Here is a 20,915-nt window from a genome sequence, read left to right as displayed (position 1 = left end):
AGAAAGTTTTGTTATTTTACAAATGCATGTTTTCTTATTCTCAGAGCTTACATCTCTACGGCAGAAGCAGGGAACCCTAGAGAGAGATTTCCTGAAAGCTCAAAAGGTAACTTTAAATCTTTGCGTAAAGCAGACTTTGCATGAAAATACAAGGTCCTGTTGTTTCTAGCTCCTCACTACTGATTAAAAAAAAAAGAGAAGGGAGCAGGGGCATTGCTTATCCGGGCTGCGTGTATCCATAGATATGCACAGCCCGGCTTTGCAGCTTGCCCACATGGGTGCCCCCTTAACCACTTAAGCCCCAGCCCTATTTCGGACACTTTTTGTTTACAAGTTAAAATCAGTATTTTTTCCTAGAAAACTACTTAGAACCCCCAAACATTATGTATATATTTTTAGCAAAGACTCTGGAGAATAAAATGTCAGTCATTGCAATATTTTTTGTCACGCGGTATTTGCGCAGCGGTCTTTAAAACGCCATTTTTTTGGAAAAATTTTGAAAAATCAAATTTCACTGCATTTAAAAAATACTAAACAGTAAAGTTAGCCCATTTTTTTGTATATTGTGAAAGATGATGTCACGCCGAGTAAATAGATACCCAACATGTTACGGTTTAAAATTGCGCACACCCGTGGGATGGCGACAAACTACGGTCAATAGAAATCTCAATAGGCGACGCTTTAAGTTTTTTTAACGGTTACCAGTTTAGAGTTAGAGTGTAGCGCTTTTTTTTAAATTATTGCTCACGCTCTGGCGATCGCGGCGATACCTCACATGTGTGGTTTGAACAGCGATTTCATTTGCGGCTCGACTTCCGTATACGTTTTTATTCGTGCGCGAGCTAATGGTGACGGGGGCGGCTACAGTTTTTATTTTTTTTCCTATTTATTTTATTTTTTATCTTTATTACAGGTTTTAAAAAAAAAAAAATCTGATCACTTTTATTGCTGTCACAAGCAATGTAAACATCCCTTGTGACACCAATATGCAGTGACGGGTACTCTTTATGGAGGGATCCAGGGTCTAAAAGACCCTCGAGCCCTCCACTACACTTTCATGTATGCAAAATGCCAAAAACAGCATTTTTGCATACAGCCGTTTTTTAAATCTGCCGCCTTTTGCAGCAGAGTAACCCGGAAGGGATGTCATGGACGCCGCCTCCCGGTTACGTCATCGGAGACCCGATCGAAGCCGTTTCCGGCTTTGATCGGGACTCCATCCAGCCAGCGGACGCGCCTGCTGGGTGCTCGGGTCTCCCGGTGGGACGGGAGGCCCGTTCAAAGTCACGGAAGGCGGCGCTCCCGAGCCGCATCGGTCGTTACTGACGGAAAGCCGACCGTCGGCTGTAAACCACGGTACCGGGATGGTGTCTCTAGCTAGAGGCATCATCCCGATATAACACTTTAAAGTTTGCCGACGTAGCCCTACGTCACTTTGCGGTAAGTGGTTAAAAGAGAAGTATGTGATTATTAAAAAAATAAACAGTTATACTTACCTAGATTCAGCACCTCTGATCGCTCAGCTCTCGGTCCTCAGCCTGCAGAGAGCTGGTGACTGTCAGTCACCAGCTCTCTGTTCTGCCCTTCCAGCGCTCACTATAGCGCTTGACTGTGCAGAGGGCGGGAGAAACTGACTCAGGCTTCCATCGGCTCGCTGAGAGGGTGAGCCAGCTGCCCATCTGGGCATCTAGGTGGATCCCCGACCATATGGTTGGGATCTTTTCAGAGCCTAGTCTGGGTCTGTAATGTCAGCTGACAGTGGGGTTTAGCCCATTGTCGGCTGAAAACGGATCACTGGAGTGCAGAACTGACTGGACTGCACTCCTGCGATCCATTTTAGAAGTATAGCCGAAAAAGGTTTGGTTATAGTTCTCCTTTAACACCCCGCATGCTAAAGGGGTCACTTGGAGGAAGGAGTGGACAGCACCGTCGGGGGACCCCCAAAGAGGAAGTGAGGAACCGCTCTGTGCAATATCATTGCACAAAGCAGGTAAGCATAACATCTTTTTTTATTTAAACTTAAACAATAGACTTAATTATCACTCTAAGCTAAATGAATTTTCTCTTTGCAATGTAAATTTTCATTTTATATAATGTATAAGGTGAAGTTGTGCTGTCTGCAGCCATCTAATCCTGTGCATGTAAAAATCCAGGTTTTTTGTTTATTGCACATAGTTTTGGTATTTTTTTGTAATGGGAGTTTTGTCCCTCTTTAATCCCATTCACTATCGAAAGCGAACATTAACTTTGCAGTGTGAAAATTTACTTTGAAAGTGAAAATGTACCATTCTTTTAGTAAATCAGGGTCTCTATATCTGTCCCAGTTGTAATAGAACAGATCTTGTGAACAATATTTCACCTTGCTTCATCACTGTTTAGCTAACCATAAACATTACTATCTGATTGTATAGTCTCCTTTGGGCTGGGCATATATGATACGATTTTCTTTCCTTCCACCATAGGTGGGGGTCAGTCAGTGTTGATAGGGGAATGCCTCCCGCTGTTATTGTATCTGCCAGTGGGGAGCGTGGGGAGCAGCCCGCAGAATACAGTGGTTACTGCAAGTGGCCATAGCTGTTGACAGTAACCGTATGTAGAAAAACATGACACGCTGGTTGTACCCAAGTTGAACGATTGACTTGGGTACATTCAGCCTGCCCATACATGGATTGAAATTCAGTCAGTCCCTGCTAAACCCGGCTGAATTTCGATCCATGTATGGCCAGTCTTCGACAACTATCTAGTACAAGGGTCAACCTGACTGAATATAAATTTAATGTTTTGTCTAAGCAGGCCCTGATATTACATGGTTTTGGTAAACCTAAGGTAGATTGTTCACTTACATTTTATTGTATATTGTGAACTTTTAATGCCTCTCCATCTATTTTGTTTTATTGCGAGGATATTTTTATATCAAAAATTATATGATATGTTTCTTGTGGGCAGTCAGACATAATTTTTCTTTTTGAAGCAGTAGTAAACTCTTCTATTACAAAAAGAAAAGAAAAATTCTCCCTGCTAGCACATTATGAAAGACTTCCCTTAAAAAGAAGCCCTCCGGCAGCGCACTGTCATACTTCACAGGGTCTTCCTTCCGGGTACGAGGGCTCCGGCCATTTGAATGGCCGAGCTGCGATTACATCTCTCCTGCACATGCACACGGGAGTCACGTCCATGGCACAGAGCTCTGGAGGGATGACATGAGTTGGCCGAGCTGCGATGACATCTCTCCTGCACATGCACACGGGAGTCACGTCCATGGCACAGAGCTCTGGAGGTATGACATGAGTTGGCCGAGCTGCAATGACATCTCTCCTGCACATGCACACGGGAGTCACGTCCATGGCACAGAGCTCTGGAGGGATGACATGAGTTGGCACAGCTGCGATGACATCTCTCCTGCACATGCACACGGGAGTCACGGCGGCGGCACAGAGCTCTGGAGGGATGACATGAGTATGCTGATCCTTCAGAGCACACATGCCGGTGACGTCACCGGCTGCAGAAACTGTGAATATCTCAAACACTTTAGTTTTACGAGATATTCACTGTACCTACAGGTAAGCTTTATTAGAAGCTTACCTGTAGGTACAATTGTTCAAGCTGTGTTTACTACCGCTTTAATACATCTTTACTCCACGTGGCAGTTTAACACTTTGGCAGTGGGAACCTTGCTGTTACTCATGACTTTCATTGTTTTACTATTTATTTTATGATGAAAGTGCTCCTCCCCTTTGCTCCCCTGCTCCTTCATTCAAATGCCAGAAGCAAAGAAAAGTGACCAGTTTTTGGGCATGGGGTAGCAAGCGCGTCACTACTCCTCCTCCTATGTGACAGCACTGATGCCTGCTGATTGGCCTAGCATTGTGGCATGGGTGCAAGAAGAGTCCTCATTCCTATGTAAACTCCATGTCACAACTTGGAGCTTACACAGGTCTTCAGGTCGATCGTACGGGCGAGCCGGTAGAAGCACCAGAGGGCGGCGGAAGGGAGGGGGATGTCCCCTCCCGCCGCCTATAAGAAGGATCAGGCAGTGGTTCAGCCGCTATGATTGTTCTTATGGTGTAGGGAATCGCCTGAGGAAAAAAATGATATCTGAATGATGTCTGCAGCTGCAGGCATCATTCAGATATCCCCACTTAAACCCCACGATGTCATATGACGTCCAACCAGGGGAAGTGCTTAAATTAATTAAAGTGTATTTTTTCCCAAAAAACTGCGTTTGAAAGACTTCTGCGCAAATACGGTGTGACATAAAAGATTGCAACGATCGCCATTTAATTCTCTAGGGTCTCTGCTAAAAAAAATATATATGTTTGGGGGTTCTAAGTAATTTTCTGGCAAAAAATACTGATTTTAACTTGTAAGCAACAAGTGTCAGAAAAGGGCTTAGTCTTTAAGAGGTTAAACTGGCCTCACTTAGGCTCCGTTCACATGTGAGCGTATGGATCATGGGCAGAACCGCGATGCCGCGATTGCCGCGATTTCCGCCTGCCGAATCGCGGTAACATCGCGCAAAAAAAATCGGGGGACGCATTACGCTCCAAAGAAGCTCTTGTACTTTTTTGGTTGCAATGCGTCCCGCGATTTTTTTTTTGCGCGATGTTACCGCGATTCGGCAGGCGGAAATCGCGGCAACATCGCTCAGCGTTTGGGGGTCTATTGCAAATCAACGGGCAACGCACAGGCGTCCCGCGATTTGCAATAATCTCCGGATCGCGGGCGGAACCGCGGCGGTTCTGCCCGTGATCCATACGCTCACATGTGAACGGAGCCTTACAGACGGAAGTTCATTCCTTTGATCTAAAAGAAGGAAATAAAATATTGTAAAACATTGTGTCTATAGTTATCTAGCAGCCTCAACAATGTTGATAAACATTTCCGGGAGGCTCTTTTTCTTTTTTTTTTTTTTTGACAGCTGTGAGTGAGCAGAGAACGGCTCTGTAAGAATCGATTACATGACGTTTTAAGATCGTCAGGGGAGTGAGTCGAGATCGCGATTTTTTTTTTTTTTTTCATGAATAATCATGCAGCTCTAAGGCCCCTTTCACACGGGCGTTCCGTATGTCCGTATATCACCCCATCCGTTTGGGGGTGATATACGGACATAATGCATGTCAATGGGATTGCGGATGTCAGCCGATGACCATCCACTGACATCCGATTTGCGTCCTTTCAGTTCTCTTCCATTTTTTTAACGGAAGAGAACCCTATTTTTTTTTCCGTTTAAAAAACGGAAAGGGCGCAAAATCGGATGTCAGCGGTGTCATCCGCAATCCCATAGACATACATTATGTCAGTATATCATCCGCAAACGGATGGGATGATATGCGGACATACGGACCGGATGACACAAATGTCATCCGTGTCTGTGAAAAAAAAAAAAAGTGCCGGAGCGCATTGCAATACGGTCCGCTCCGTGTGAAAGAGGCCAAAGTCCTACACCTGCTCAAAACAGACAAAAAAACATAATGATACAAAATAGTGTTGAAAAATGTACTAAGAAGTGTACTAAGAAAGTTGTGTAGTTTGAATATATTAATTCAATTAAAAGCTGCTCGTTATAAGACTAAAATTAGTCTAGAGATAATGAAAAGAAAGTGATTAATAATCGTGCTCCCAATTTAACAAAAATATAATCATTTATATACTGTATAATGTGCTACTATACATATGAGTGCTCAAACCATAAATAGCGAATGTGCCAATTCTATCACCATCTAACGCAGCCCTTTTTCAACCAGGGTGCCTTGATTTTTCTTCAGGGATGCCTTGCCGAAATGCCTAAAAATTTATCAAAATTTGTATACAAGCCAGCAGGTGAATCAACCCTGCCTTTTAGTTACACAAAGCCACAGGTTTTCTTTATGAACCATTACCACCTTCTAGATACTGGCATCCTAACAACCAATGACCTATTCAGTTAACCACTTAAGCCCCGGAAGATTTTACCCCCTTCCTGACCAGGGTTTTTTTTGCGATTCGGCACTGCGTGACTTTAACGGACAATTGCGCGGTTGTGCGGCGCTGTACCTAAACAAATTTGACTTCCTTTTTTTACCACAAACAGAGCTTTCTTTTGGTGGTATTTGATCACCTGTGCGATTTTTTGATCACGTGCTATAATCAAAAAAAGAGCGACAATTTTGCAAAAATAACAATATTTTTCACATTTTTTTATATGAAATTCCCCCCCAAAAAAATGTAAAAATCAAAATTTTTTAACATTTTTGGCCAATTTGTTTTCTCCTACATATGCTTGGTAAAAAAAATCACAATAAGCGTATTTTGATTGGTTTGCGCAAAAGTTATTGCGTTTACTAACTAAGGGAAAGATTTTTGTCATTTTTGTTGTTTTTTTTTTTAACGAGTAATGGCGGCGATCTGCGTTTTTTTTTTTTTTTTTTGCGGGACTACGACGGACAGATCGGACCCTTGACTGACATTTTTGACACTTTTAGGGTACCAGTGACATTACTACAGTAATCAGTGCTATAAATATGCACTGTTACTGTAAAAATGACACTGGCAGGGAAGGGGTTAACTTTTATTGGGGAAGGAGGGGTTAAGTATGTCCCTAGGGGCGTGTTTCTAACTGTGATTGGACATGGCTACTGGTGTAAGAACAGAGATCAACGGTCCTACATAGTAGAACCGTGTGATCTCCAGTTTTACACAGGGGAGAATGACAGGCGGCTTTGTTTACATTAGCCGCCTGCCTTTCTCCCTTCACGGCGAACGATCGCGAGTGACCGGCGGACATCGTGTCCGCCGGTCACACGCACTGACTTGTTAAGGAACTAGCCGGGGCGCGCGCGCGCTCGCCCGCTATTGGTCACAAGCTAGTGACGTACCCATACGTCACTTTGCCTGGCCGGGGCTGACCGCCGCAGTATATGTACTTGCGGCGGTCGGCAACCGGTTAATAAGGAGGATGTCTGTTGCCTCTACAACATCCTTGTTTGACCCTCCTTTGCCCCTCTCCATCAGCACTGGGGTGACATTAGCTGACTGATGGAGAGAACTTGAGGGAGAATAGAAATATTAGAATACTGGTCAGTACCAGTGCGCAAAAGTGTATCTGCTTTGGAAGAATTAATCACCTCTAACATTGAGTGTCCTACGTGTGGATGTTGCTGCATTATGTAATGCTGTAAAAATAGTTTTTATCTTTTAGAGTGGGGTGCCTCGAGACTGTTTATAATTTTAGAGGGTGCCTTAAGATGGTTTATAACTTCAAAGGGTGCCTTGACTGAAAAAGGGTTGAGAAACACTGATCTAACATGAATAATAGTAAATAGTGTCCATTAATTTCAACAAATAGAAAAGTCCAAAGTGAATCAATGCATAAAAACGATGATTCAACACCAAAGTGACTGTATGTGCTTCCTCTTCACCAGCATGCATGCACACAGTTCGCTCACCAGAACTTCTTGACCCCTATTCCAGGAAGCCAAGAACAGCATTTGGCAATATACACTCACCAGCCACTTTATTAGGTACACCTTGCTAGTATCGGGTTGGAACCCCGTTTGCCTTCAGAACAGTCATAATTCTTTGTGGCATAGATTTAACAAGGTGTTGGAAACATAGCTCAGAGATTTTGGTCCATATTAACATGATAGCATCACGCAGTTGCTGCAGATTTGTTGGCTGCACATCCATGATGGGAAACTCCCGTTCCCCCCACATCCCAAAGGTGTTTTATTGGATAGAGATCTGGTGACTGTGGAGGCCAATTGAGAACAGTGATCTCTTTTTCATGTTCGAAAAAAACAGTGGTGAGATGATTTGAACTTTGTGACATGGTCCATTTTCTTGCTGGAAGGAGCCATCAGAAGATGGGTACATTGTAGTCATAAAGTGATGGAAAAGGTCAGCAACAATACTCAGGTAGGCCGTGGTATTTTAACGATGCGCAATTGGTACTAAGGGGCCCAAAAGGTGCCAAGAAAATATCCCCCACACCATTACACCACCAACCTAAACTGTTGACACAAGACAGGATGGATCCATGCTTTCATGTCCTTTACACCATCTAAATGTCGTAGCTGAAATCGAGACTCCTCAGACAAGAAAATGTTTTTCCAGTCTTCTATTGTCCAATTTTGGGGAGCCTGTGCAAATGGTAGCCTCAGTTTCCTGTTCTTAGCTGACAGGAGTGGCACCTGGTATGGTCTTCTGTTGTTGTAGCCCATCTGCTTTAAGTTTCGATGTGTTGTGCCTTCAGAGATGGTATTTGCATTTCTTGGTTGTAACGAGTGGTTATTTCAGTTACTGTTGCCTTTATATCTTCTCAAACCAGTCTGCCCATTCTCCTCTGACCTCCTGACATCAACAAGGTATTTTTGTCCACACAACTGCCGTTTACTGGATATTTTCTCTTTTTTTCAGACCATTTTCTGTAAACCCTAGAGATGGTGGTGTGTGAAAATCCCAGTAGATCAGCATTTTTTGAAATACTCAGACCAGCCTATCTGGCACCAACAACCATGCCATGTTCAAAGTCACTTAAATCCCCTTTCTTCCCCATTCTAATGCCCGGTTTGAACTTCAGCAAGTTGCCTTCACTACTTCTAGATGCCTAAATGCATTGAGTTGCTGCCATGTGATTGGCTAATTAGCAATTTGTGTTGCCAAGCAATTAAACTGGTGTACCTAATAAAGTGGCCCATGAGTGTATAGTGAATGAATAGTGGGTTCAGAACATTCTTCTATTATCCATTCGCATCCAGCCAAGGACTTGAATGTTAGGAGGGAGTCCAGGACCAGACCAGCAATAACACTTTAACTTCAGAAACAGATGTGCAAGGTTGTAATGATAAGAACGCATTGAGAGTTTAAAGGCCCAGGAGCACTGTTATTGCTGATCTGGTCCTGGACTCCCTCCTAACAATAAAGTCCTTGGCTGGATGCGGGTGGGTAATAGAAGAATGTTCTGAACCCACTATTCATTCACTATATACAGTGGATGTAAAATGTCAGGTTTCTGTGATATGAAAAAAATGAGAAAAAGATAAATCATTTCAGAACTTTTTCCTCCATTAATGTGACCTATAAACTGTATAAACTGTACAACTCAGTTGAACAACAAACTGAAATCTTTTAGGTGGAGGGAAGTAAAAATAAAAAAAACTAAAATAATATGATTGCATAAGTGTGCACACCCTTAAACGAATACTTTGTTGAAGCACCTTTTGATTTTAGTACAGCACTCAGTCTTATTGGGTATGAGTCTATCAGCATGGCACATCTTGACTTGGCAATATCTGCCCGCTCTTCATTGCAAAAAGACTCCAAATCTGTCTAGTTCTCTACTTGATGACAACGGTCTTCTTCACTGTGTTCCATGGTATATCTAATGCCTTGGAAATTCTTTTGTACCCTGCTCCTGACTGATACATTTTATCAATGAGATCCCTCTGATGCTTTGGAAGCTCAATGCGGACCATGGCTTTTGCTGTAGGATGCGACTAAGAAAATGTCAGGAAAGACCTACTAGAACAGCTGAAGTTTAGGTGGGGTTTATCAGAGGCACTTTAAATGATGGCAGGTGTGTACTGACTCCTATTTAAAATGAGTATCAATGCAATTGCTTCATTCTGAACATAGCTACTTCCCCAGTTATAAGAGGGTGGGCACACTTCTAAAACCACATTATTTTATTTTTTACTCCCCCCACCCTTAATGATTTCAGTTTGTTTTTTCAAGTGAGTTGTACAGTTTATGGGTCACAATAAAAGTGGAAAAAGTTCTGAAATTATTAATCTTTGTCTCATTTTTCACCCCCCCCCCCCTCAATGATTTCAGTTTGTTTTTTCAAGTGAGTTGTACAGTTTATAGGTCACAGTAAAAGTGGAAAAAGTTCTGAAATGATTTATCTTTATCTAATTTTTTTACATCACAGAAACCTGACATTTTAACAGGGTTGTGTAGACTTTTTATATCCACTGTATTACCAAATGCTGTTCTTCACTTCCTGGAATAGGGGTCAAGAAGTTCTGGTGAGCGAGCTGTGTGCACACATGCTGGTGGAGAGGAAGCACAATCAGTCAGTTTGGTGTTGAATCATCGTGTTTTTGCTTCGATTCACTTTGGACTTTATTTGTTGAAATCAGTGGACACCTATTTACTATAGTTCATGTTAGATGGTGATTGAGTTGGCATATTCACTATAGTTTGAGCACTCATATGTAAAGTAGCACATTATATTTTTGTTAAATCAGGAGCGCGGTTATTAATCTTTCTTTTCATTCAAGGAGACTGCCTTAGTGGCCAGTAAGGGCACTTTTATTGAACAGAGGATGGTTTTTGGTAAAATTTAGCAATTGAGTTAGGGAAATCCATGTCCCCCCTAGCAAAAGTAAAGTAAATCAGAGAGAGGGGCAGAAGAGGCTGTCCTGATTTAGGCTACGTTCACGTGTGGGTGTAGCGGATCACGGGCAGAATCACCGCGATCCGGAATCAATGCAAATCGCGGGACGCCTGTGCGATGCCCGTGATTTGCAATGGCCCCCCAAATGCTATGCGATGTTGCCGCGATTTCCGCCTGCCGAAACGCGGTAACATCGCGCCAACAGAATCGCGGGACGCATGACGCCCATAAAGGTACAGGAGCTTCTTTTGTGCGTGATGTGTCCCGCAATTCTGTTTGCGCGATGTTACCGCGATTCGGCAAGCGGAAATCGCGGCAACATCGCACAGCGTTTGGGGTGCCATTGCAAATCACGGGCATCGCACTGGCATCCCGCGATTTGCAATGATTCCAGATCGCGGGCAGAATTGCGGTGATTATGCCTGTGATCCGCTACGCCCACATGTGAACGTAGCCTTACAGATGTATTGACAGGAAACTTTTTAACGTTCTGTTAGGCAGGGTTTGAAGTGGAGTACAGGATCCCATTAAAATAAGTAAATACATGCATAAAAAGCAGAGACAGAGCAGAGAAAGGACTTGCTTCTTTAGTTATTTACAAGTTTTGCTAATTTCTTTACAGGCACTCAGCAAGAGCAAGAAAGCCCAGGTAAGATGGGAACTCTTAGATCCTTCATTCAGTACTTGGAAATGCATGATGCTGAGTCTGTGTACCAGCAGGTATTAAAGAAACCTATATGTTGTATTAGGAGCAGGTACGGAAGGCATAGCACCCTTTTCATTTTAACGGTTTTAGGGCAGGTTGTTTACATCATAAATTAGGACTATGTTAATATTTGAATGTCCATAGCCTGTGGGAAATTTTAAGTAAAGCTCTCATTTTCCACTTTTTGGTCAAAGTAGGACGTTTTCTTTATAACTGCCTCCGCTGCTTCTTATACTTACCTCTACTGCACTCCCCTGGGAACACAATTGCAATTCGGAGCTCTTGGTTTACCTGGTAATTTCTTCATTTGGGGTAGAATGTCACCTTCTCCTCTTCCTCCCACTATACAATTTACAGTGCCAAGCCTGAGCATTGTCATGTGGGAAAGGTCCTTAATTCTATGTAAGCTCTGATACAGACCAATATGGAGCATACAGGGTCTTCCACTCGGGGCTGTAGCAGACGAAAGTGGCAATAAGGGAACTCAGTGGAGGTTAACTATAAAGAGAATTTTTTTCCTTTTCCCTTTTTGGGCAAAATGACCTCGAAGCAGGTCTTCACCCTGACAATTAACTTCTCCCCTGCCTTAATCCCCCCCGCCCCCCTAGTCTGCTACATAAATATCACAATTTTTTTACCTTCTTTTTTTTTTTCTCTGTAGAGGTTTTCGGTCCACCCCCACCCTCCCTTCTCGCCTAGGCAAATGATTTTCAGTCTTCCAGTGCCTCCTTGGATAGATAAAGTGCATATTCCAGGTACTGGGAGCACTACAGACATTCATTTAAGGGGGGAAAGGAGGGCAGCCTAGTGGCACATCATCAGGAGTCAGTGCCTCAACCTGGAAGATCCAGCTGCCTTCCAATAATGTTACAGTAGAACATAGCTTCATGGGACCCAGGCGGTGGCTGCAGAGAAGTGGATCTCAGTAGGAAAGCGCTGGATAAGCTGGGTGGGTGAGTATCTTGACTGTAAGTAGCCCAGCATCAGGTAAGCAGGGAAAACAAATAAAAAATGGGGAGAGAGTAAAGTTCCCTTTTAATGATGATGCCTCTTAAATGCAATAAAACTTTCATCACTGGAAGAACCAAGCAGGGCATCTGCATCTTCTTAACCAGTGTCTCTCCTGCCCTCAAGTGGTAAGCGGGAAGATAAGTGGTCTTGTGTGATCTATATACCCACCACCTAAGGTCTTGCTGCCCCCTCAGGACCAAGGATATCCAAATACACTGTAAAACAACAATAAGAGAAGGGTGCACCAACCTTGTGCATCATGTGTTTGTGAGTACAATGTATGCTACCTTTTTTGGATTTTAATAAACTGTTTTAGTGGTAATACACAAGGTTGGCATTGGCACGCCCTTCTCTTGTTGTTCATCTGCATCTTCTTCCCTACTCCACAGCATTAGATATATTACTGCCACACATATACAATTTGCTCTTCTTGTTAGTAGTATTCAACTAGTTTGTATGATGTTATTGTGCAATTTTTCTGCTTTTACTAGATCTTATACATCTACACAGTAGTCGGTAATATAGGGGAAAGTATTGCACTCATCTGTCTAGTGTCCCCTTGTCTGTGTACTGAGATTTGTTTTTCAAGCAGATTGAGATATATATATAGGGGGATCACCTGTTTGCTCTCACCACAGGAAGTGGAAGCCCTGCTAGGTGAGAATGAAATGCTTCAGGGAAAGCTGCACAGTCAGGAGGATGACTTCCGGTTACAGAATAGCACGCTTATGCAGGAATTGTCCAAGGTTAGTAGACATAGACTTTCTGTGCTACTTTGTGTGTCTTTTTCTTGCTCTTTACACTTTTTCTTTATGGGTTTGCAGCTCTGCTCCCAAATTGAGCAGCTGGAGGTTGAAAACCAGCAGTTGAAAGAGGGAAGTCGCTCTCCAGATAGCATCCCCGGAATTACAGAGGGTGAAATGAGACGGCTGCAGGCAGAGAACACAGCACTACAAAGGACTATTGGATGTATGAAATGCAGAACATAATTCTCTATGAATTGTACTTTTTATTGCATGCATTAGAACTGTTCAGTTAAGAAGGGAACTTTGGATACTTTGCACCCTTATTCTGACTTATTTAAGGGATGCTAAGCTTAAAGTGGTTCTAAACTAAAGTCTTAATTCATTCTCTACATTAAGGTAAAAAACAAACAAACACACTGCTTACCAAACCCTATCCCTATACACCACTCTAGCTCTGTCTCAGGCTTCAGCACCACTCCCCTCACTTCCTGCTTTCACAAGAGAAACTAAGGGCAGTATAGCCATGGGCTTCTGCTGTAAAACAAACTCCTGTGAAGGAGCAGGGAGGCGGTTTTCCAGTGCTGTGTGTGTCTATAGACACAAACAGCCTGGTTGAGAAGCATGTATGCACGATTGCCTCCTTAGCACCTGTCTTGCTAGGGAGGCTTCTGGAGTAGGGCGAAGCTGACGGTACTGGCAAGAGACTGCCCAAAGATGAGGGAGGGGACCTCTCATTGCAATATATATATATATATATATATATATATATATATATATATATATATATATATATATATATATATATATATATATATAGCATTTAATATCACTTTATATAACAAGCTGTTTTTTGAAAAGCAGTTGTAATACTGAACCTTACACACACTGATCTTTTCCTTAGTGATTAAATTAAATCTGTATTTTGACCAAGGAGAGTAAAGGAAGGGGTCGATTTTTTTTTTTTTTTTTTGCCATGCACCTCCCCTCCCTCCTTTGGTTTACTTGCCACTCTCTGTTGAGTTGCTGGAAGTAAAGAAAATGGTTGATTCTTCTGGGTATAGAGTAGAATGTTACACACTCCCCTTCTCTAATGTGACATCTCTGTTGCTTGGTGATTGGACCAGTACTGTCATATAGGGTGAAGGTAATCCCCAGCTCTGTATGATCTCTGACTGGAGTAACATTGAGCTCACACAGGGTTATCCTTTCTTCACTCCTAGCAGCTGAACAGAGCAGTGATGAAATGAATATAAAGTGAATATGGTGCTGTTGGACAAGGCAGTAAAGAAAATGATATGTTTGTCTGGCATGGACAAAGCACAGGTTTTCTTTAATTTGAAAGAAATTAACTGACCGCTGTAAACAAAAGTAAGCAGTGTCTTAACATATATTCCTTTGAAGTGTTCAGAGGGCATTGAATTTTGGGATGCTGTAATATTTTATTCAGACTTTTGTTCCTGCATGCAGGCTTAGGCCTGGCCCAGGATAATCATCTCCCTATTGGTTGATAAGGCCACTTGTCATAGTTTAGGACAAAAAGGGAGGCAGAAGGAGCAGAGTTGAGTTCAACTTTCGGAAGTAAAATTCGAATTCGCCTTAGGGTGCTCCTAAAGTCATTTCTAGGTCTAGGATCTATTTGTTTTAAGCCAGTTTTACTATGCTGTTTGTAAGTACATGTATACGACTGTATCAATATGTTTGTCTGATTTTTGTTTTGCTTTTTTGGTGTTTACCCTAAGCCATTTCTGTCTTTGTCATATATATATATATATATATATATATATATATATATATGCTTGTTCTTCTGTAGTGAGTATGGGTTGCCTTTTTGCCTTCAATCCCAGTCTCTGTTTTTCAGCACTTCATGAGCGCCATGAAAAGGAGATTGCCTCACTGAAAGGTCAAGAATCTCAAGCTAATGGACTTCGTGGCACAGACACAGAGACAGGGGACAAAGTGCCAGTTGCAGAAATTGATGGACAGGTTTCACAAGATCAGGTGATCTGTCATATTCGGCCCTCAATACTATCACAATAGTACAAAAAAGGGGTTTGCGATATATCTGTGGAACATATTGTGCATCACTTTACACTATACAAATCACTCTCAAATGAAACATAGGGTCAAATTTGGTAGAAATACACTTTAAGGGCCATGCCTTCTTTAATTCCAGGAAAGGAATATAGCACTTCATTGTTTGACTTTCTGTAATTCACAACATTTTATCCCAGACAAAGGGGCCTTAAAACATTTCTCAAAAAAGTTTTTTAGGTATGGATATTTTATACATAAAGTGGTTCATCTTGGACCTACAGTATGTAATGTTGTATATACTATCCCTGGCCGATGTAGAGATCATGACTCCATTGATCTTTATTTGCTTCTGAATTCCATGCTGATTGGCTTCCCTGTTGCAATCTGACCACAGGAGGTCAGCCGCTCAGTATGGGCGCCATTCAGGGAATGTTTTACGTTTTTTAAATTAATACAAAGCATTCTCTGATTAGATGTGGTGGAGAATCAGAGAACCCTTTGCATTCATTTAGAAATTGCAGAGCATTTTATGAATGTTGTCAGTGTCGAACAGTCAACCTCCTGTTTTCAGAATTTAGAAGGCCATGCGCTCAGCACAGGACCCAGAAGCAAGAGGAGATCACAGGACTAGCAGTGTCTACTTCAATGATTTTTAGCTTCCAGGGGTATTGGCCAGGTATGGGTATACACATGTTTACATTAGTCTAAGCTGCACCAATGTAACTATGTATAAAACATCCATACCTGGAATTCTTCTTTAAAGTACTGAGCTACAAACCTTTAAAGGAAGTGCTTATGAATTGGAGAATAGCTGGAGCCTCTTTCAGTGTTCGCTCATAAAGCCTTGTTGGGATACGTGGTTCTGTTTCAGATTAAGAGCCCCAGTTGATGAAAGAATGATATTCTGTAAACCTTATTTTTGTCAGCTATTTCCTGGATCACAGTGTGACAGTTATTTAGTGTCTGCCTGTTTTTCAGGATGGTGAGCCACCAAGGAACTGGGAGTCAAGAGGGGATCATCTTCAAGGTTAGTGCCCTTGCAGGCACAACATCTTAAAGGGCCTGTGCCTGTGGGCTGCAGTAAATCCAGGAATGTCATCATTTATCTCTAATAACTGCTAGCACTTCCTTATTTAAATGTATTTAGACAAGACAGGGGCATATAGGGGTCGATTTACTAAAACTGGAGAGTGCCAAATCTGGTTCAGCTCTGCATGGAAACCAATCAGCTTCTGGGTTTTATTGTCAAAGCTTAATTGAACATATTGAAGTTAGAAGCTGATTGGCTAACATACACAGCTGCACCACATTTTACACTCAGTAAATCAATCCCATAGTGTACTTTGCACTAATGCTGTTTTAGAATGGGTTAGGAAGACCTTGTTCATGTTGTCCATAGCTTGTGATGCTTACAGTTGTGATTTCTGTTTCCTTTCAGGCATAACACTTGAATTAGCAACACAGACGGAGGAGAATAGGTTGTTAAAGGAAAAGATTCTCACATTACAGGTCTGTGATGGTCTAATGCATGGGTGTCCAACCTTTGGCTTCTCTGGGCCACATTGAGTGTAGAGAAATTTTCTGGGGCCGCATATAAAATATATACTATAGTTAAGGTATATAAGTAATAAAACTCTGCCGCGCCCTTCCCATGCTACCGCGCCCACACCCCCCTCCCCCAGCACTAATTTAACACAACTAGTGGATGATCACCTCCAAGGCTGCCTCTGTGGCCGTGCCCCCGACTCGACTTCCTTCCTCCCCAGCAAAAAAAAAAATTGTCAGGGGGCAGTGAGCCGCATTGCCTGCGGTTTCCGGGCCGCAGGTTGGACATGCCTGGTCTAATGCAAAAGATTGAAACCATACAGTCTATTGGGATGGCTGCTGTAGTTGAAGGAGTAGTTGCTGTTTGCAGGACTGTCTCTCTGAGTAAGAAGGGGATTTACCCCTGGTGGTTCTCCCTAGATGTTATTGCATTGGCTTACTGTTTAAGTCTGTGATAATAACAATAGGAAAATAGGCCTAGAATGTTATACTCAGGGCATGGTGTTCTTTGCTTGTATACATTTCTAAAGCTTGTCATGATTGTAAAATTTGTGAGGCTTATATCTATAGTGTGCATTTTATCACGTGTTAAATGAATAGAACTGTTCTGTTTCTACACTGAAATTGTCTCCTACAAACGTAGTGCTATGTTCTTCTATCACCTTAAAAGTCTGGACTAATCACCAATTATTTTTCACCGATGTTGCCATGGGTTGAAATTTTTATGGTTTAAGTACTATTTCTCTTTCGTTCCTTGACGGACACAGCTCCTTAGGATTCTTGACCAGTTGGTTTATACTGCCCCCCTACAGGAGTAGGACACTAGGCAGAAAAAGTCAGTCATTCCTACCGAAGTAGTCTCTGAAATAAAGACATTGTGTTGCCTTCCCTGTGTCCCAGGCAAAAACATCCTAAGGAAATTGCCTTGCATACCCTGGATGTGGTTCGGGCGATTCAGGTGTACCTGGCAGCTACGGAGTCTTTCAGGAAGTCAGACTCACTATTTGTACTCACAGATGAGCCTCCAAAAGGACTGTCCGCTTCTTCTGTGACCATTTCGAGCTGGATCAGAAGACGGTGACTCAGGCCTGTTCGATCAAGGGTCAGGTTCCTCCTTTCCTTGTAAAGGCGCACTCTACTTGGGCACTTAGTGCTTCTTGGGCCTTCTGTCATCAGGCGTCAGTGACACAGGTTTGCAAGGTGGCAACTTGGTCATCGGTGCACACTTTCACAAAATTCTATAAAGTGGATGTGTTGCCATCTGTGGATGCTTCTTTTGGCCGCAAGGTTTTGCAGGCTGCTGTTTAGAGGGTCTGTTCCCTCTTTGGAGAAGTATTGATCAGGTGGACTCCAGTTGTTTTATTTTGTTGAACTCCTGTTACCTGATTGGCTATTGTGTTTAGCCTTGGTAATTTTTTTTTTTTTTGCTGTTCCCACCCCTCATGTTTGACACTGTTTTGGTGTGTCCCAATGGTCAAGAATCCTAAGGAGCTGTGTCAGTCAATGAACGAAGGAGAAAATGAGATTTTTGACTTACCGCAAAATCCATTTCTCTGTGTTCATTGATGGACACAGCACCCACCCCTCTATGGAGTTGTAATACTTCTGACACTGCTTGTAAAAAAACTCAGTACCTATAGCCGAGAGGGGGAATATATCTCCTGGGGACTGCCTATAGGTGAAGTTGAGTTATTTTTCTGCCTAGTGTCCTACTCCTGTAGGGGGCAGTATAAACCCACTGGTCAAGAATTCTAAGGAGCTGTGTCCGTCAATGAACACAGAGAAATTGATTTTACGATAGGTTAAAAATCCAATTTTTTTTTCTTTGCTGAGATTTTCTGACATACACTTAAAGCTAAACACTGAGATGAGCAGTTATTGTCCAAATACAAGAGGCATGTTTATTGATATTTGAACATTGGTGTGCTTTGCATATATTTTTCCAGATCTGTGCAGTAATCCAGTGTAAAACTTTTCCCCTGTGCATGCGCTTTCTGTGATAAAGACTGGTCACTGCTGCTCTTTTTCCTTTTGCAGGATGACTGGTCTCGTATCTGCCCCACTTCTCTTGTAGTTTTCTGGTGGCAGCCTGTAGTGGGTGGACCTGCTGGGTCCCTCACAAAGCTCTGTTCTCTGCACAAGCTATGTCTATCACAGTTCTAAAGTCACTGATACTTTCTACAAACTAAATACTAGGTGTGCAAAGGCATTTAGTGCACACAAATATGATTTATATCTTTTTTTTTTTTTTACTTTTTTTGAGGAAAATATAACGTTTTTGTGCCCAGAATCCATCATAAACTTCATGCCTGCACATTGAATTAAGGAAAAGATACTCTGTCTAAAATAAAGATTTTTTTAAATATAATGAGGTTATAGCCCCATGCCATCTAGTATGGTGTACCTTAGTAATTTAATGCCTGTTAGCTTTCCTTGTATGTTTCATACTATATTTGTTTCTTGCACAGGGGGAGATCTCCCGGCTACAAGAGGAGAGTGCAAAGGTAACAGAAATTAACAAATTTTAAAACAAACATCTGCTTTGCCCATGCAAGCTGACTCATCAGGTTCTCTTTCTTGATTTCTGTCCAAAAACCTAAACATTTTTGCCTTTTGCACCCCTACCACTCATCTCATCTGCCATGAAAAAATGAGACCCTGGGTAAGCTTTAAGTTGTTCTAGTCTGAGCTTACACAGGGCTGAGATCTTTCTCCCAGCCCTATCCATAGTGAAGGCTGTGAAGAGTGACCCACCAAGTACCAGTTCTGTCATGTGTGAAAAAGTGGGTGAACCTCTATACCCACATGTACTTGGTATTTTCTTTGCTGAGCATCTGGGGACAGAGGAAAGGTGGGTTTGTGCTGGGGTTTGGGGTATCAAAGTGAAGGTCTTTCTTTCTCTGCATGGGAATGACACAGATTTTCTTAACGAAATAATATTTTTTAACTTGCCTATTAAATGCAGCTAAATCTCTTATTCCATTGTACTGGGGCAAAAAACATCCCCCTCTATCCTGCAGGTGTTATGCACCATAGATTCCATTTGTCTTATGGAAAATATTACTTAAATCTTACGACAAACTCCAAAAAGGCAAACCGAGGTATGGGCCTGTTGGTTTAAGTTGAAAGCCTCTGCTCAATATTTGGAGATTGTTTCTAATACTGATATTTTGGAACAACCACTAGACACCATCTCGCTAACTTAGTCTGTTTGATTGTATTGATCGACCGTTCGTCACTCCCTCTCTTCCCTTCCTGCTGATTCTTCCTTACTCTCTTCTTCTACTTCTCTCTCTCCTCCCCCCTATTCTTTTCCTTATCTTTCTTTCCCCCCCCCCTATTCATTTTTTTTTTTGGGTACATATCCATGCTACATCCATTGCGTGTCTTCTTGTTTTAGCATGTGTTCATGTCCTTCCCATAATTAGTCTTTTTTATGTAAATGCTGAATCTGGACTGAGACCAACATTGTTATACCTCATTTGTTGGGTTTTTTTTTTTTCTTCATTTTGCACAATGCCTAGTCTTATGTACGTTTAAAAAATAAACATTTATTTTCAATGAAAACATATTAAACATAAAAAACTAATCCTGGTGGGTTTTTATTACCCATCTTATCTGTATCCTATCTGTCAGATGTTCTAATTATCTTGTTCTTCTAACAGGTATCAGAGAAACTGAAGAAGAAACATGACAGGTGAGTCAGCACTGAATTAGGGATAAGGTCACGTCTGAGGGGCTATATAGTGTTTTGATTTGGTACAGTAAACCAGTGCTTTTTCAGTGCATATTAGCCAGCAATTATATCTTGAGTATGCACTCTCCAAAATCAAGGCTCCGTATAGCCATTACTGATTGATCTAATTACCTTTTATACACAGAAAACCTGCACTGACAAAAATATGAAGGCTGTCATTGCTGACCTGTCTTTTAAAAAATTGCCTGCTTATCATACTGATCTTTTGAATTTAACATTGCCCAGGTCACTGACCTTGGAACATTTATGTTGATTTTCCGATGGAAGTTGACAGCCTCTATATACAGTATCTCACACAATATTTTCCAGCACTGCCTTAACCCTCTTGGGAATGAAGTTCACCAGAGCTTCTTCCACTCCTCCATGACGACTTCCCAGAGCTGGTGGATGTTGATGGAGGACCTTGCGCTCCTCCACCTTCCATTTGAGGATGACCCACAGATGCTCAATAGGGTTTAGGTCTGGAGACATGCTTGGCCAGTCCATGACCTTTACCCTCAGCTTCTTTAGCAAGGCAGTGGTCACCTTGGAGATGTGTTTGGGATCGTTATGTTGGAATACTGCCCTGCGGCATAATATCCGAAGGCAGGGGATCATGCTCTGCTTCAGAATGTCACAGCACATGTTGGCATTCATGGTTCCCTCAATAAACTGTAGCTCCTTAGTGCCGGCAGCACTCATACAGTCCCAGACCATGACACTCCCACCACCATGCTTGACTGTAGGCAAAGACAAACTTGT

General features: G+C 42.2%; 1 protein-coding gene across 1 annotated transcript in view; it reads left to right on the top strand.

Annotated features, from left to right (window-relative positions):
* GRIPAP1 (GRIP1 associated protein 1) overlaps positions 1-20,915 on the top strand; it is a 192,830-nt gene that overhangs the window by 8,701 nt on the left and 163,214 nt on the right. Inside the window, 9 exon segments of the mRNA XM_082262827.1 lie at positions 45-106; positions 10,998-11,024; positions 12,731-12,838; positions 12,917-13,061; positions 14,697-14,836; positions 15,851-15,899; positions 16,311-16,381; positions 18,886-18,921; positions 20,083-20,114. Coding sequence (XP_082118953.1) covers positions 45-106; positions 10,998-11,024; positions 12,731-12,838; positions 12,917-13,061; positions 14,697-14,836; positions 15,851-15,899; positions 16,311-16,381; positions 18,886-18,921; positions 20,083-20,114 — 670 coding nt within the window.

The sequence above is a fragment of the Pelophylax lessonae genome, assembly GCF_965119305.1.
Source record: "Pelophylax lessonae genome assembly, chromosome: 7".
In the NCBI taxonomy this organism is placed as follows: domain Eukaryota; kingdom Metazoa; phylum Chordata; class Amphibia; order Anura; family Ranidae; genus Pelophylax; species Pelophylax lessonae.
The sequence above is the reverse complement of the archived record's forward strand: the minus strand, read 5'-3'. Positions and strand labels throughout refer to the sequence as shown.